Source organism: Corapipo altera, unplaced genomic scaffold (genome assembly GCF_003945725.1).
Source record: "Corapipo altera isolate COAL_440 unplaced genomic scaffold, ASM394572v1 61281, whole genome shotgun sequence".
NCBI classification, from domain to species: domain Eukaryota; kingdom Metazoa; phylum Chordata; class Aves; order Passeriformes; family Pipridae; genus Corapipo; species Corapipo altera.
The window spans coordinates 5594220-5609567 of NW_020884921.1; the positions used below are offsets into that span (position 1 = coordinate 5594220).

General features: G+C 35.8%; 1 protein-coding gene across 2 annotated transcripts in view; it reads left to right on the forward strand.

Moving 5' to 3' along the window:
- ADGRV1 (adhesion G protein-coupled receptor V1) overlaps window positions 1–15348 on the forward strand; it is a 271306-nt gene that overhangs the window by 110083 nt on the left and 145875 nt on the right. For both annotated transcript variants that reach the window (XM_027656816.1, XM_027656817.1), the window contains 10 exons: window positions 448–687; window positions 1619–1768; window positions 2486–2959; window positions 3706–3849; window positions 5071–5242; window positions 5719–5854; window positions 7487–8334; window positions 10744–10861; window positions 11741–11912; window positions 14421–14663. In XM_027656816.1, coding sequence (XP_027512617.1) covers window positions 448–687; window positions 1619–1768; window positions 2486–2959; window positions 3706–3849; window positions 5071–5242; window positions 5719–5854; window positions 7487–8334; window positions 10744–10861; window positions 11741–11912; window positions 14421–14663 — 2697 coding nt within the window. The remainder of the gene's footprint in view (window positions 1–447; window positions 688–1618; window positions 1769–2485; window positions 2960–3705; window positions 3850–5070; window positions 5243–5718; window positions 5855–7486; window positions 8335–10743; window positions 10862–11740; window positions 11913–14420; window positions 14664–15348) is intronic.

Sequence of the window (15348 nt, forward strand, 5' to 3'; positions counted from 1 at the left end):
AAAAACTTTTATGGCAGAAAATATTTGTCATTTTTAATCTTGATATCACACTTCACAGGCAATGGTTTTGGAGTGCTCATGTGGGCAGTTCTGCCAAACCAATCACAAAAGGGAGGGAAATTGAAACTGCCCTGTGTGATTCCTGTTACATGCTGATGAAATCTTAGTTTCTTTTCTATTACTCATATCAGGAATTTAATAAACTGACCTTGTAACTAACTAATGCTTCAAAGTTTCCATTTTTAAATTGTCATGTTTATTTTTCCAAAGGCTTATATATTTTGACCCATAAAATTAATTTGACTATTTTGTGTTCTGTATTAACAGCAAAGATTTAAACATAGCTGATTGGCTGATATAAGTACTTGTGGTATTCTGCCATTTCTCCCCTTGGGGTGCTGTTATAATATATCACCCCTCTGAATCTGAAACTGATGTCTTCCACAGATTAATTGGGACATCTTGGGACCCAATTCAGAAGAGGTTTTGTCTCCCCTGAATAGTGACATTGGTGACCCTGTGAACGGATCATTTTATTTTGAAGAAGGAGAGGGAGGTCAAAGAACTATTAATCTACAAATCCATCCTCATGAAGAAATTGAAGTTCAGGAGACCTTCATTATTAGACTGAGCCTTATGAAAGGTGAAACAGAAATAGATTCTAAGGCAAGCAGGATTACACTAATAGTAAGTCATTATTGCTCTTCTTTCATCAGAGATTTCTTTTGATATTTTTATTTATCTCACAAAGTGTTTAAAAATTAACCGCAGTGATTACATAGTTTGTCATTTGGGTTTTTTGTCCTTTGTACTAATGTGGTGTATTGCTACATCTTCACTTCTGAGAAAAAGGGCAAAGGATCTATCTGTCAGTACAAATTGGTATAAAAGCCCTGACCTGGTCTCTTATTTGTGGTTTAATGTGATTCTGTTTGGAGGAAGTGTGGATTGTGCCCTCATTTCTACATGTCAGTTTGTTTGTTATCCCTCTTGACATCTTCTTCAGAGGAAAGGAGAAAATCTGACTTTTCACAGTGCAAAAGAAATACAAAGATTTGTGAGAGAAGGCAGAGAGAGTTGTCAAAAACAAATTGCTGCTCTAGGGGTACTGCAACTAAGGAAATATTTATAAGGGTGCTTTAAGAAGCCCTAGAAAAAAAAATCTTTCCTAGAAATTGCATTTTTATTTTAATATCTGATCTCTAAGGGAATTAGCTCCTATTTCCACAAACCCCTCAGTAAGTCAGGTCACCCGAAATTCATGTTATAGCTAGTAATTCACACAGATGGATGTGGATAAGCTCTCTCCTGTAGAGCTGAGTTTACAAATTCATAGTGTTAGAAGAGGTTCTATACACTAGCTCAAGGTGCCTGAGCATTTCCTGCTTTAATAACAAAATATGGAGATATGAGATTTGAAATAAAACTTTATTCTTTACTTCTTTAGACAGAGAGATTGAAAACTGAAAAGGGGACATTCAAAACTTTCTCTACTGTCTCTTTGAACTAACAGATACCTGCCCTTGTATCATCTAGGAGTGAAAATATGAACAGTTTGAACAAGAGTACAACTCACACTACATTTCTAATTTTTGTATGCTTGTTTACTTATTTGCAGATAGAGAAGTTTGGTGATCCCAATGGAGTTGTGCAGTTTGCTCCTGAATCATTAATTGAGAATAACTATACAGAACCCACAGGAGATGAAGGGCCACAAAATATTACGCTGTTTGTCAAACGAATTCTAGGCACTGTGGGAGACATAACGGTATTCTCACTCTTTTACTAATAAACAGTATTATCTGAAATCATCCTCAGTATCAGTGTGTGGAAAAATTTCTGTTGCTTGTTTCTCAAATTAATTTTAGAAAGGTTACCTTTTAGAGTGAATTTAGCAAAGGCTTTGCTTTTGATGACAGAAAAGGATACCATACTTTCATAGTGAGCTTTCTTTGAGATCATCACAATTTACTTTTTTTAGCCAAAATCAAACTTTTTTGAACCATCATTCACATGTTTTTTACCTGAAGTTTTTTAGAAGTCAGTGTTTTAACAGGAACTCATTTAAATGAAAAATAAATTAACCAATTAATAGATGCATCTGCTGTGTTTAATAAAAGTTCTTCATCCCTTTCTGATAGGAGGAATCTTGGAAACAGGAAAACCAGCAAGGATATTTTAGTGTAAAAATAGAAATAATTTTTTTAAAATGTTCAGAGATTCCGTATAGTTTTATATAAATCTTCTGAAGGTAGACAGAGGAAATCTTAATAGTACTGTTAGTGGAATAGCACACTGTTTGTAAGATAATCTTTTTGCTTCTTTTTATGCCTAAACCAGTTTTTATTTTTATACCTAAACCAAATTGCATTAAATAGCAGTCAGTTCCATATCCTGTCTATGCTGAATTGTGAATATACAGCTTTCTAACTTTGCAGGTAATTTTGCTTCCTTTTGTTTTGTGCATTTTCCATACTCATTTCAGGTTTACTGGGATATACACAGTGAATCTGACATCACGGGTGACTTTTTTGAGACAGAGGGCTCTGTTGTCATTGCTGACCAGCAAAGTACAGCTGAGATAATTATCTACCTGTTACCTGATGATATTCCTGAGCTGGATGAGAGCTATGTGGTGCAGCTGATTTCAGTGGAAGGTGGAGCAGATATAGACCAAGAGAAAAGAATTTCAAAGATCACAGTGTTTGCCAATGATGATCCTTACGGAGTGTTTGCCCTGTACTCTGATCAGCAGTTAGTATTGGTAGAGAAGAACCTGGATCGATATGTTCAAATTAATGTAACTCGGCATGCTGGGGCATTTGGAGAAGTGATGGTTGAGTACCATGTCATGTCTCATCATGAGGAAACACTAGTTGAACCTGAAAATGAGGTGGGATTCCTCACAATAGAAGATGGTGCCAGCTTTGGAGTTAAAAGAGTGCCAATAAGCAATGAGGTGTGTTTTAGCTCCTGTGTTATCTACTGTTTTCATCTACTTTGTCATAATACAAATAACATACTAAACTCTCACTAACATCCACTATGAAGAAGTAGAAAAGACAGTTTGCGTTATGAATTTCCTATTTATTGAGTAGAATGGGGTTCACATAACACATTCTCTGATAATAATTGCAAAATCACTGCTATGCATCTGTGTACACACAAAGTGTGTACTTTTTGTTTCCTTACATCATTGCTTTGTGTTACTATCGGTTCAATATCTTATTATTTACATGTATGCAGATACTTTCTCAAGTTTCCCTTTTGGGTTGTAGATGGTGATCTGTCATTACCGGCCCACAGAGCAGCAGATAAATGTACCTGCAGTTCTCTGTGTTTCCCAGTTGTTTGTTATTGTTATTACAGTCTTAGATCCACACTTACATACTCTTACATCCATCTTACTTATTTTTAATACTAAGGACAAGCTAAGGCCCACTCTGTTAGATACAACTTATGACATTTTGCTCTACAAACTCGGACTTCAGCAAACTGCTGGTGGATCACCTTCACCATATTGATGGTTTAACTGTATTTCTTTTAAGAAGCATAATCAACAGAACACTTGAATATGCTGGTTTTTGTATGCAAATAGAACAAAATCTGCAGATCGTTCTGTTACTGAATTATTTGAACTGGTGACTAACATGTTTGTAGTGGAATTACACTTCTACCTTTTTAATTAAATTCTCTCTCTCAAAGGCATTTATTTTTCCGGGCTTGAATTTTACTCTGGAACTTACTAATGTAAGCCTAGTTAGGGGAAGTGCCAAGGATGTGCCTAAAATATTAGGAAAAGCAAAGTCTGCTATGCTGCTTATTCCTGAGGAAGCTGCCAATTCACAGGTCAGTAGTCTGTTTGCAGTGTAATGTTTTTACCACAGAGGAAAGGTACACATCGTTGGAAAAGAGAGCTGCTATAAGAATTCAGTTGACTCTGTGAAGTTTTCATCATGACAACCAATATAATGACTAACAAGATTTTTCCAGTTAGTACTTGTACTGTTCCTCTGATACGAATTCTTATAGAAATATCTTAATACAGTTGGAAAAAGTGTCTTCATCTATAGAACATAAATAGTTTAAATAATATGGCTAATTTATACTTTTATTTACATGAAAGGGAAATTCTGAGACTTACAGGAAACTAACTAAATCAGAACAATGCCATTTCTTTAAGAATAGCAGCCCCAAAGTAGATAACAGCACATATGCAGTATTAAGTACAAAAAGAGATGGAGATTATGCTGGGTTTTAGTGCAGATATCTCTAAATTTGCCTAATCACTGAATGATAATTTTTTCATTTTTCTGCTCTATATGAGAGTGAGAAAAGATAATTTGTCTATTCTGATATGATATATGTGCTACTGTTCCCTCTTTGTATGTCAGGTAAAGGCAATAACTCTGAGTTTTTAACTCATAAATTTTATTGAAGTTTTTATTTAATGGTTTTAATTATCTTGAAGCAATTTTCTGATTTTTAATTTGCAATGGAACTTAATTCAAATACTCTTTCTGTAAACACTGATTACAGAAAGACTATCATATACTATGTTCTACTATGTATCCATTTATCATTGTTTTTATAATGCGCAAATTGTCCATTCAGTCCTATTTACTGCTCAGAGAAAAAGAGAAATAGATCAGAGTAGCAAGAATAATTTTTTGAACAATATCATGTGGCAACAACTTACTTTTCACTGGATACACAATTAATAACTTATTTTACACCTTTAACTGTCAGCAGCGAGGGCAGCTTGATTTGATTTTCTTCTAAACAAGAGGCACAAAATGCTGTATTTGCTGGTTTTGGTACTGAAATGTCAGTCATACTTGTTCCTTTTCCCTACAGTCTAATTCTCAGAAATCTAAAATGTATTATTAAAGAGCATGATGGAATAATATATATGCATATACACACATGCATAGATGTATGTACATACATACAACTTTATGAATGCATCCTTATTGTAAAATGGCCATTTTACAAAATATAGTATGCTTTTACATATGGTAAGACCCATTTTTATTCAATTTTCTGACAAAATCTACTATGTTTCCACAGGTTGGCTTTAAATCTGTGATATTACGACTTACAAACATTGCATCAGGGACAGGCCATGCCATCATAACCAGAAAAGGAGTTTATGGCTCTGTAACAGTTAGCTGGATTTCAGGATACCCACCAGACCTAGTCACTGACTCTGCTCAGACAGGCAATATTACTCCTTCATTTGGTGAGTACCTGTCACAATAAGCTATGTACAGCTACTAGTACAACAGCTATGACAGTTGTATAAGTGGTGATACCACGTTTTAGTTATTTATACCTCTGTACCTGTTTCTTTCATTAATGAAGAGTCATTAGAATGAAATTGTGTGATGCAATTTTTATCTGTTAGTTTTCTTTTATGAGCTAATCTTCATAGATACAATGCTACGCCCCTGAAGGACAGCTTTATATAGAAAAGACCCTTATCATGAAGATTTCTTCACCCTCAGTGGAGTGGAATTGTGACTAAAGTCCCTATCTCCGTATATCCTCAGATAAAAAGAGAATTCCAGTTTAGTGAGTTGGTTAGAGCACGGTGCTAATAATTTACCAAGGCTGAGAATTTGATTCCCCATATGGGCCATTCACTTAAGAGCTGGACTTGATCATCCTTATGGGTCTCTTCCAACTCAGAATATTCTGTGATTCTTCTCCTTTCAGGTACTGTTATGTTTTCCTCCAGGGAGGAAAGTAAAGTGATTTCATTTCAGGCTATTCCAAGCCTAAATAAATGTGAGTCATTTGCCATCACTTTAACAGCAGTGCACAGCAATGTGTCTGGTGGGGCTCGCCTGAGGTAAGGATGTTACTTACACTTTCAAGTTGCAGAGATGCTGTAAGAATTATGACCTGTATATAGGCGTATACCTCATACAAATCCCTATTAAATTATACGTAGCTAGCAGATTTTAGTGCCTTCTTTGATAAATTTGTATGTCTTGTCTCAGGTGGAAACGAGTGTCAGTACTGCAGATCTGACCTGATTGGAACTGAGACTTTCCTTCAATTCCAGTCTCTTTCCTGTCATTGGGATCCAAAGTGCCTAGAATGTTCCTAGAATGATGGAAACAGTTAGGAAAATGAAGAACTGAGATCAACAGTTAACCAGGAAGCTGAAGAACGAATTAAATTTTGACAATTTTCAGTGTCCCTAAAACTCCATATTTAGAAGATCTTAGATAACAAATATTATTTAAAATAAATAAAATGAAACAAAAAATGCTGTAGAAATGCTTAACTTATATAAAACCCTCTTTTTATTCTTAAAAACAAAAACATTACTTTCAGTGTAGTTTTTCATCTCAGTTAAGCTGTTATCTGTTCTTCAAACTATTTTCATTCTTCTTTACTCATTGATAGCTAAAAGTGGTATGAAAAGAATGAACACAGAGTGACACTGTGTGAGAAGAACGCCATTGGTTTCACCATATTAGACTTACACTGGCAAATCTGAAGGAAGCAAGGAGCGAACAAGTTGGCTAAATTCCTCAAACTGACCCCTTCTCTTAGGCTTGTCCATCCTATGGACTGATGTTCTCAGGGCTCACGTTCACTGTGCAACTCAAATACCTTGAGTGTATAAGAATGACCTTTCCTAGAAAACGTAAGGCTACATCCCACAGCAGATAAAGCTGACAATTACTTTCGAGATTTTTTGGCTTCCGTAGTGGTGGAGGGGTCTCGTTTGTTAGCCAAAACCACTCACTGTAATTGTAGTGTCATTTGGTAGCCGCTGGCACTGAATAATGGGTCAGTTTTAGGGATAAATTTATGACCCAAGATTTAACAGTCTTAGTCTAATATTTTCTAATAAGAAGGGGATATATTTAATATGAATAAAGTAAAGCTAAAATTGATATTAATAACAAGGCTCAGATCTGGAAAAAAGTATGATGAGTAATGTTGTGAAGGGGCAGTTAGTATTTCAAAGCTCCACTGTATATTTTAAAATAACTTCCCATCCTTCTCTAACTTCCTGACTAAAACTGTAGATCTGCTAGCATTTGACTACTCCTCAGTTTTCCCTTGGTACAGGAAGTTTGTTCAGTGTTCAAAACCAGTATTACTTGTAGTGGCTGTATTGTATTTGTGCATTGTGTCCACAACAGCAAAACATACTTTCCTTTGCCTCTCCATTTTCAAGGAAGACCATATTTTATATATAATTTACTCAGTATCCTGTACTGACTTAGGATGTGTTAAATCCATGGAGGGCTTTTCAATTCAATCACTGCAAAAGCATTTTTCAGGGACCCTCTTTATGTCTTGCTTTATATAGTTGCTATTTCTTTCCTCTACCGTTACACATTTTCTAATCCACTTTCTTACAGCCATCATTGGTTTGCTCACTGAAAATTATTATGCTTGACTGTTTTCCTTTTTGTTATTCATATTTCCTCTCTCAACTTTGGTATCTTTTCTATTTCAGGTCAGGATTTACAATAGCTGAAATTGAGCCAATGGGGATCTTCCAGTTTGATCTTAACTCAAGATCTGTTTCAGTTGAAGAAGATGTACAGACGGTCACTCTACATGTCCAAAGATTGTTTGGGTTTCGAAGTAATCTCACTAAGTTGACATATGAGACCATTCCGGGAAGTGCCAAAGCACAGGAGGACTTTATACCCATCTACAATGGAGAGCTTATGTTTTTACATTTTCAGACAAGTGCTGTGATAGAATTATCAATAATTGATGACACTGTGTCTGAAATAGAGGAATTTTTTTTTGTAAATTTGACTTCTGTGGAAATTCTGGATGTTCAACCTGTGAACCTTGCCTGGAGTCCACGTTTAAATCCAGCTTTCAGTGTTGCAACAGTTAATATCCTGGCTAATGATATTCTTCATGGAATACTAAGTCTGGGGCCAGAATTTATTTATGTTGAAGAAGATACAAACAACAACATGTCCAACACAGCAGTGCTTCAAATCAGAAGGACCAAGGAATTTACTGGTGATATTAAAATAACTGTAAAAACCTTCGGGGGAGTGAGTGCACAGAGTGGTGTAGATTTATATCCTTTTGGAAATGTTCATGGAAAATCAAACTTCACATGGGCAATGGAAGGAGAAGATTTTGAAGAACAGACAGTCTCTCTGACTTTGCTAGATGGAGAAAGAGAAAGCATGATATCCATAAAAATTTTTGATGATGATGTGCCTGAAGGCCAGGAATTATTTTATGTTTTCCTCTCAAATCCTGAATGTGGGGCTCAGATTGTGGAAGGGAAGGATGAACATGGATTTACTGCTTTTTCAACAGTAATTATTGCAGGTAAAATCATTTCCCCCAGAAAACGAATAAACATATTTGAATTAAATAACAGTAAATTATTCTGGTAGCAATTTTGATGTAAAGATTGTGATTCTATGTGGTAATAAGCAGGGTACTCTGTTCCCAAATCTTAGGTTTTCCAGATCAGAGGAAGCATCTAGTCTGCTAAACCCACTGTACATCCCTTAGTAATATAGCTCAAAATACATTTTTAGATGGTGCTTATCTCTGTTCTTTTCCTACTTTACTCCATGATAGGAGATGGCTGAGCAGAAAGTGTTTGCCTTGCAGATGTAGAAGCATTTGCAGGCTCATTTTCCTTGTACCATTTTCCTTGTACCATTTCCTTGAAGGATGGCTCATTTGCCATTTTCCTTGTACCAACCCTTCCCCTGGTACCTGAAATTCCCATCTCAAAAGATCCATGACTTCCAAATTCAAAGAACAATTGGGATACTTTATGATACAGATCTGTGGCTATGAGAAGTGTCACCAATTAATTTTGATCTGAATATGAAAGTGTCCAACAGGAACCTGTTGCAGAGGTGCTGGGCTTCCATTTTTCATTCTCATTTCTCAAGTATACATTCAGGAATGCTTTAAGCTTTTTTAACTTTTTTTTTCCTTTTCCTAACTTGATCTAGAACATACAATTTTGTGAATGAAAATGTCATGGGGCATTTGAATACAGGAAGACTTAGTTCCTAAAATTACCATAAAACCATAAGGTTACCTGAAACAGGAAAGACATAAAAATTCAGTGATCTGTTATTTAAATAATGCATTTTGACAGCAGTCCTTGATGGGAGACAATGAGCATAAGTTAAAATGAGATTTCGCCTGGGTGTAAGGAAACATTTTTTTCTCTGTAAACATAAAAATTTACAGAGAGGCAGTGGCACAGGTTGCTCGTAGAGGTTGCACAGTCTCTTTCCACCCCTGGAATATTTCAAGCCCCAGCTACACAAAGCCCTGAGCCATCTGGTCTGTTTCAGAGCTGATTGAGCTTTCAGAAGGGTATTGGAACTAGAGGGCCCTTTTAACTAGAATTGTGCTGGCATTTTGTCAGATGTATTTCATATACTTTGTATTTTTAAGTTGTCTTTTGCTTTTGCAATGTATAGAGTTTCTACAAAGTATAAAAAAACAGTTTCTGCTTTTTTTTGTTGATACTGTGCAGTTCATATATGCAGTGGTGTCATCCTCTCCTTCTGGGGATGGAAGAAAGGAATAGACCTACAAGGCATCAAGGAAGTTTTTCTTTCAGTCACTGTGAGAAAGTGATGTCAGATCTCCAGTTTCTCTTAGCTTTTAGATATCTATCAGGCTTACCAACTGAATATAAACCAATCTTAACTGCAATATAGCTTAAGATTTAGAAACAAGTTGGGAATTGGAACAAGCATGTACCTGCATTTAACTGTATAGATAAATACCACAAGTTAAATGTTTGTGCATGCACATAACAGAAACACACAGTTTCTGTTCATCTTATATATATTGACATTTAGTAATCACTGGCATGGAACCAAATAGCCTTTTCAATTGCAGAATAAAGCCATAACTACCTGCAAGGAGAAATCCTTTAGAAGCAAGATTTAATGAGGCAATGTAAAGACACTAGTTTCCTCTCATTAACGCTGTTTGTTTTTTCTTCCACTACTGTTTTGCTGAAGTTATTTACATCTTCCCCTGAGAAAAAATGTAGTGTTTTACAGCTCCCTAGTTCCACACACTGAATTAAAGATGCAAGAGAAAAGCTGATGTAACAGTCTGGGGAAATGAATGGATTCAACAACATTCTGGGTGTAGGATGAATAAGAAAGCTTGAATTTTGTCTTTGGAATCCTATCTTTATCCCAATATCTACTATTACAATGCTGTCCATCTAGGCATACATTGGGGTCCGCTTCTGTTCAGAAAGAACGTTGTAAGTGTTATTATAAACATAAAATAATATGACTAAAGTGGTGTTTTATAAGGGCATTATAAGCAAGGCTTTGTCAAAAGCTGTTCTGGACTACTGTAACACCTAGTCTCTTGAAGCCAAGGGACACAGAATTTAATCAGTTTGTTGAATGTTGCTGAAAATACAGGTTTATCTGCAAAAGTAGTACCAGGACTCTCATAAGGAATTTACTTTCAAAAACACTTATTCTACTGATTAAAATAAAATTTGGAAATACCAACATTTGAAGTTCTAAATAATTATGGAGCGTAAATAAAGAGTAGAAATATTAAAAGAAATTTTCTTGAGGTGTCCCCAAATAGTACTTCAAATAGTACTTTTCAGGATGCTTTTGATACCTTATTGTTTGGGGTTTTTTAGCAATTATCCATATTTAAATTATAATTTACTCTCAGCTGAACTGTCTTGCTTATTAGTTTCGTGGGCTGTTTCCTACATAGGAAGTGATCTCCAGAATGGCATTTTGGGATTCATTCCAGAAGTACAAAGTGGTTTGGTACTTGATGAAGACTCAGAAAACAGAGAGGTGCTGCTGACTGTCGCACGGCAACCAAACAGGTGCAGGCAACAGCTGATTCCAGTGCTCTCCCACATTCTGTAATGGGCTGTGTTGAATCACAGAAGCTGCTGTTAGTGGAAGAGGTTTTCATCACAGTTTTAAAATAAGTCTTTGCTTTTCGGCTCATTTAATAACTTTCCAGAATTTGGCAAAGGGACATTTAAGTTGTGAATGTAATTAGAGCTGTCACAGTGTTGGGAGACAGCAGAACAGGAAAAAAACCCAAATGCTTTCCAATTTATGCTGTAAGACAGCAAGTGTGAAGGTTTTGCTTAAGGTGACGTATTTGCACTGCTAAAGGTGTAACTCTAGTTCTCATCTCCTTTTGTAGTATAAGTAGCTGTGAATTCTATAAGGAAGAATTAAGAAGTTACATGCCAGTATGCTTATGTCTTCATTCACAGAGATAGTATGAGCTTTTTTATAATTAATATATATATGTAGTACGCTTATGTGGACTTTAAACAAATATGCTCAAGCACTCTTAAGTTCCTTAGAGTTATAGGAAAGACAAATTCTGCCTGGCTTTCCAGGCAGATGGTTATTATAATATTAAGGAAAATGCTTGGGAACATCCCTGTCTTCCAAGCACCAGTTTCTTATTCAGATAATCACATGTTGTCTGAAACAAAAATTGAGGAGAATCTGAGTACCCATAATTGCTTTATTTTATCCCTCTGTTACTTTTTTAATAATCTGAATAGATTTTAGAGGAAGGAATTTAAATAAAAAAAAGCTATTTTTTTCATCGTAAAGCAGTTTATTGCCTAATGATAAGTTTTGAACAGTAACATAAAATGTATGTTACCTCTGTGTTTTATGTTTCTTAAAGTAGTACTCTCCTTCAGAACATGTATACTCCTCTGTTTTGCTTATAGGGCTTTTGAGGATGTGGAGATCTTCTGGCGTGTGACCTTTAATAAAACAGTTGTTGTCCTTCTGAAGGATGGCGTGAACTTGGAGAATGAACTTGTATCTGTACTGGGAGTCACGACCTGCATGGCAGGTCAGACAATGTGCAACATCTCCATTGAAATAAAGCCTGATGAGGTAAGTAATTATTGCTTATTTATGTACAGCGCTATGATATTGAATTGCAATTTATCAAGATGAAAAAACTCCTCTGATCCAGAGAAACTGATGTTTAGTTTGAAGATAATAACTTGACATCTGCTTAGTTTCTCTGCAACGTGTTTATTTGTAGGCTTGTACTGCCCCTGTTGTGACTGGTAAAAATTTGGGAAGGAGATGAGTGTTTAGTTTAAAGAGTAAATTACAGATCTCAGATTTTCATGGAACAATAAGAAAAAAAGAAGTTGTTTCAGTGAAATGCTTATTCATATACTGAACTGTCATCCTTCACGCAGTAAGTTTTTCATCTATCAAAGCACTTCTTGGGGTGATTTATGGAAAGCATATTCTATAAATAATATCTCATTCCGCAAAAGAACTTTTATTCCAATTTGTGTGTAATTTTAAATTCCTAAATCTAGCACAGTGATCTGTGAAAGATCTACTCATAAAACTGCGTAAGAATCTCTGAGTGTCTAAAATTCTGTTGCTATGCACATCCAGCTTGTGAATAGTGAAGTTCAATATAGGAGCCATCATCCACTATATGGCATTTGTCAGTTGGGTGTACCTAAGCGTAAGTGCCTGTGAGTCCCAGCTGGCACTCTCAAATACAGATATGATTGAACTAAACACAAAGCACAGCATTCAGTCTTTTTATTGAAAAGAGAAGGAAAAAATATTTTTGTGTGAATAACTAGGGGTTAAAGTAATACCTTAGGAAAGGAAGGATTAATGTTTGATTAATGTTTCTTTCAAAGTCTGGGAATTTTAAACTTTCTAAGAAATTATCCTAGCAGCCAGGCTAGTGTCAAAGCTGAGGTCTAGGCAGTGGAAAAGGACTGGATGAGAAAGTTTCCATGTTTTTTTCTAACTTCATTCTAGAGAATAATGCAAGATGTTGGATATGGGAAGTAGAGATTTCCTAATAGGAACCAGGATGCATTCTCTTAGTTCAGTTAGAGGGCCATTTTCCATCTTCATATGTTACCTTTAAAATACAGACCCAATGAATAAAATATATAGGTGTGTGGGGCACAGGCTGCCTTGTTGACTAAAATGGGGTTTTGAACCAGTTTAGTCTAAAGGAGTGATATCACTGTTTAATGACAGAAGTGCAGAAGCTGCAGAGACTTGCAGTTGTGACACATGAAGCAAAAGCCTGTGCCATTCTAGCAAGTGCTAATGGAAGGCTAAAGCTCCCCAAGCATTCCAGTAAAATTGTACTTGTCATCAGTCAAGATCATTTAATTTAGAGAAATATTTAACAATTTAATTGAAAATATATACTGTTTATCCTTCCAAATATTTCCTAATTCTTCTTCCAGTTCTACTTTCATAAGTTAGTTTATAAAGTAGTAGTCAGTACATTATGAAACAATGAAGTAATAAACACATTAAATGACTATTTTACATTTTTATGTGACACATTCTAGCTTTTGTAACTTTTTACTTAGTCATCTCTACTGACTTCATTAGCTAAAATCCTAGAATTAAAGTAGGATTTCCAAAAATTCAGTGCTGAAACAAAAAGCTGTGTTCACTAAAAAAAAAAGTCTTCAGTGGTCATCATTTTTTGTAATGCTATTTTCTTGTAAAAAACTACTCTCTTTTTTTTTAAGTTTGCTACTTGACAAATGCGTGCAATAGGTACAAATAACATCTTTCTGATCATTTCTGGAATCTTAGTAATAACTTTTTTAGATGTTACATTTGTATTGTAGGTACAGAATCAAAGATGAGGCTAAACATGATATTGTAAACTTAATACTGCTACCTTATTTTCAATAAGTAACCAAAATTTGATAGCCTGTATTTTCAAAATGACTGATTTCTCTGTTTCTGCAACCTCAGAGAAGTTTATCTGAGCTCTGGGGTTTTCAATCAATTCAGTTAAGTGTGCAAATCTACTGAGATTTTCTTGTAAAAACATGCATAAATAAGTTAATGTTTAAATACTAAGGTTGTATGTCAAATGTCAGAACTTTGACTGAGTTCGGTACTTGAATACAATCAAGTTAATCAATTGCAATTTCAAAACTGCATACTTACTACTGTGCAGTTTTTCCACAGGTGAGTAGATGTGTACATGCCTGTTTGTAAGGTAAAAAGAGAATGGAGGAGCAAATTCTTCAGAAGGTGTACATCTATGTAAATCCGTAATCTGGAATCTGGAGCTCTTGAAGGGTTTACTACCGTGTATGGCAAATTTACACCCACAATACCTGTACTATATAAATAGCTACTTCAATGCAATAAGTTTCATGTGAAAATCTGGAATTTAATTATTGTGACTGAAAGAGTGGTGCCTATTAGAATATTATTTTTAGGATATAATTCATTGTAATTATTGCACATTTCAGGAAGCATGCTTGTGGTGTTAGTACAAGTAATCCATTGTGCATGCAAAATAATATATACTTTTTTTTAAAGCTGAAAGTAATTAATACGTCTTATGATGATATGAAGATCATTCCTCACTTACAGGTACCTGAATTTGAAACTTATATTTTTGTTGAGCTGTATGCTGTAAGCACAGGAGCTGCGTTGAACAGCAGTGCCAGATTTGCTTTTATAACAGTCCTGGAAAGTGATCGTCTTCATGATTTGGTGTATTTTGCTGTGGGATCTCGTTTTGCTGTGGCTTACAAAAAGACAGCTTTAATCAGCCTGCAAGTTCTTAGAGATTCTAGTATATCTGTAACCACAACGGTTAGCTACAGCATGCAGGTAAGACTTATTATTATTTAACTTATTTTTATATTTTTTTCTGAACTTTAGGAAAGTAGACTTCCGGCTCTTCAGGGAGAGAGTGGGTGGGATCCCCTGGGAGACTGCCCTTGGAAACAAGGGAGTGGAACAGAGCTGTCAGATCTTCTAGAAAGACTTTCATAGAGTGCAAGAGTTAGTAATCTCTGGGAGCAGGAAATCAGGCAGTGAAGGCAAGAGATTGGAATGGCTGAGTCAGGGCCTGCTGGTCAAATCAAAGGAAAAGAAGCAAATGTACAGACATTTGAAGCAAGAACAGGTGACCTGGGAAGACTATAGAGATGAACTTCAGTTGTGTAGGTATGGGCTAAGGAAATCCAAGGCAAAGGTGGAACTGAACCTGGCAAAGAACACAAAGAATAACAGGAAGGGCTTCTACAGGTATGTTAACCCAAAAAAGGAGGTCAAAGAAGGTGTTATCCACCCTTATAAACAATGATGGAAAACTGGTAACAACAGATGAGGAGAAGGCTGAGGTACTCAACAACTTTTTTGCCTCAGTCTTCACTGGCAACCTCTCTTCCCACACCTCTTGGGCAGCAGGGTTGGGACTTGGGGAGCAAAGTTCCTTCCACTGTAAGAGAAGCTGGTGATCACCTGAGGTTGGTGACCACCTGAGGAACCTGCATGTACCTGAGTCATAAGC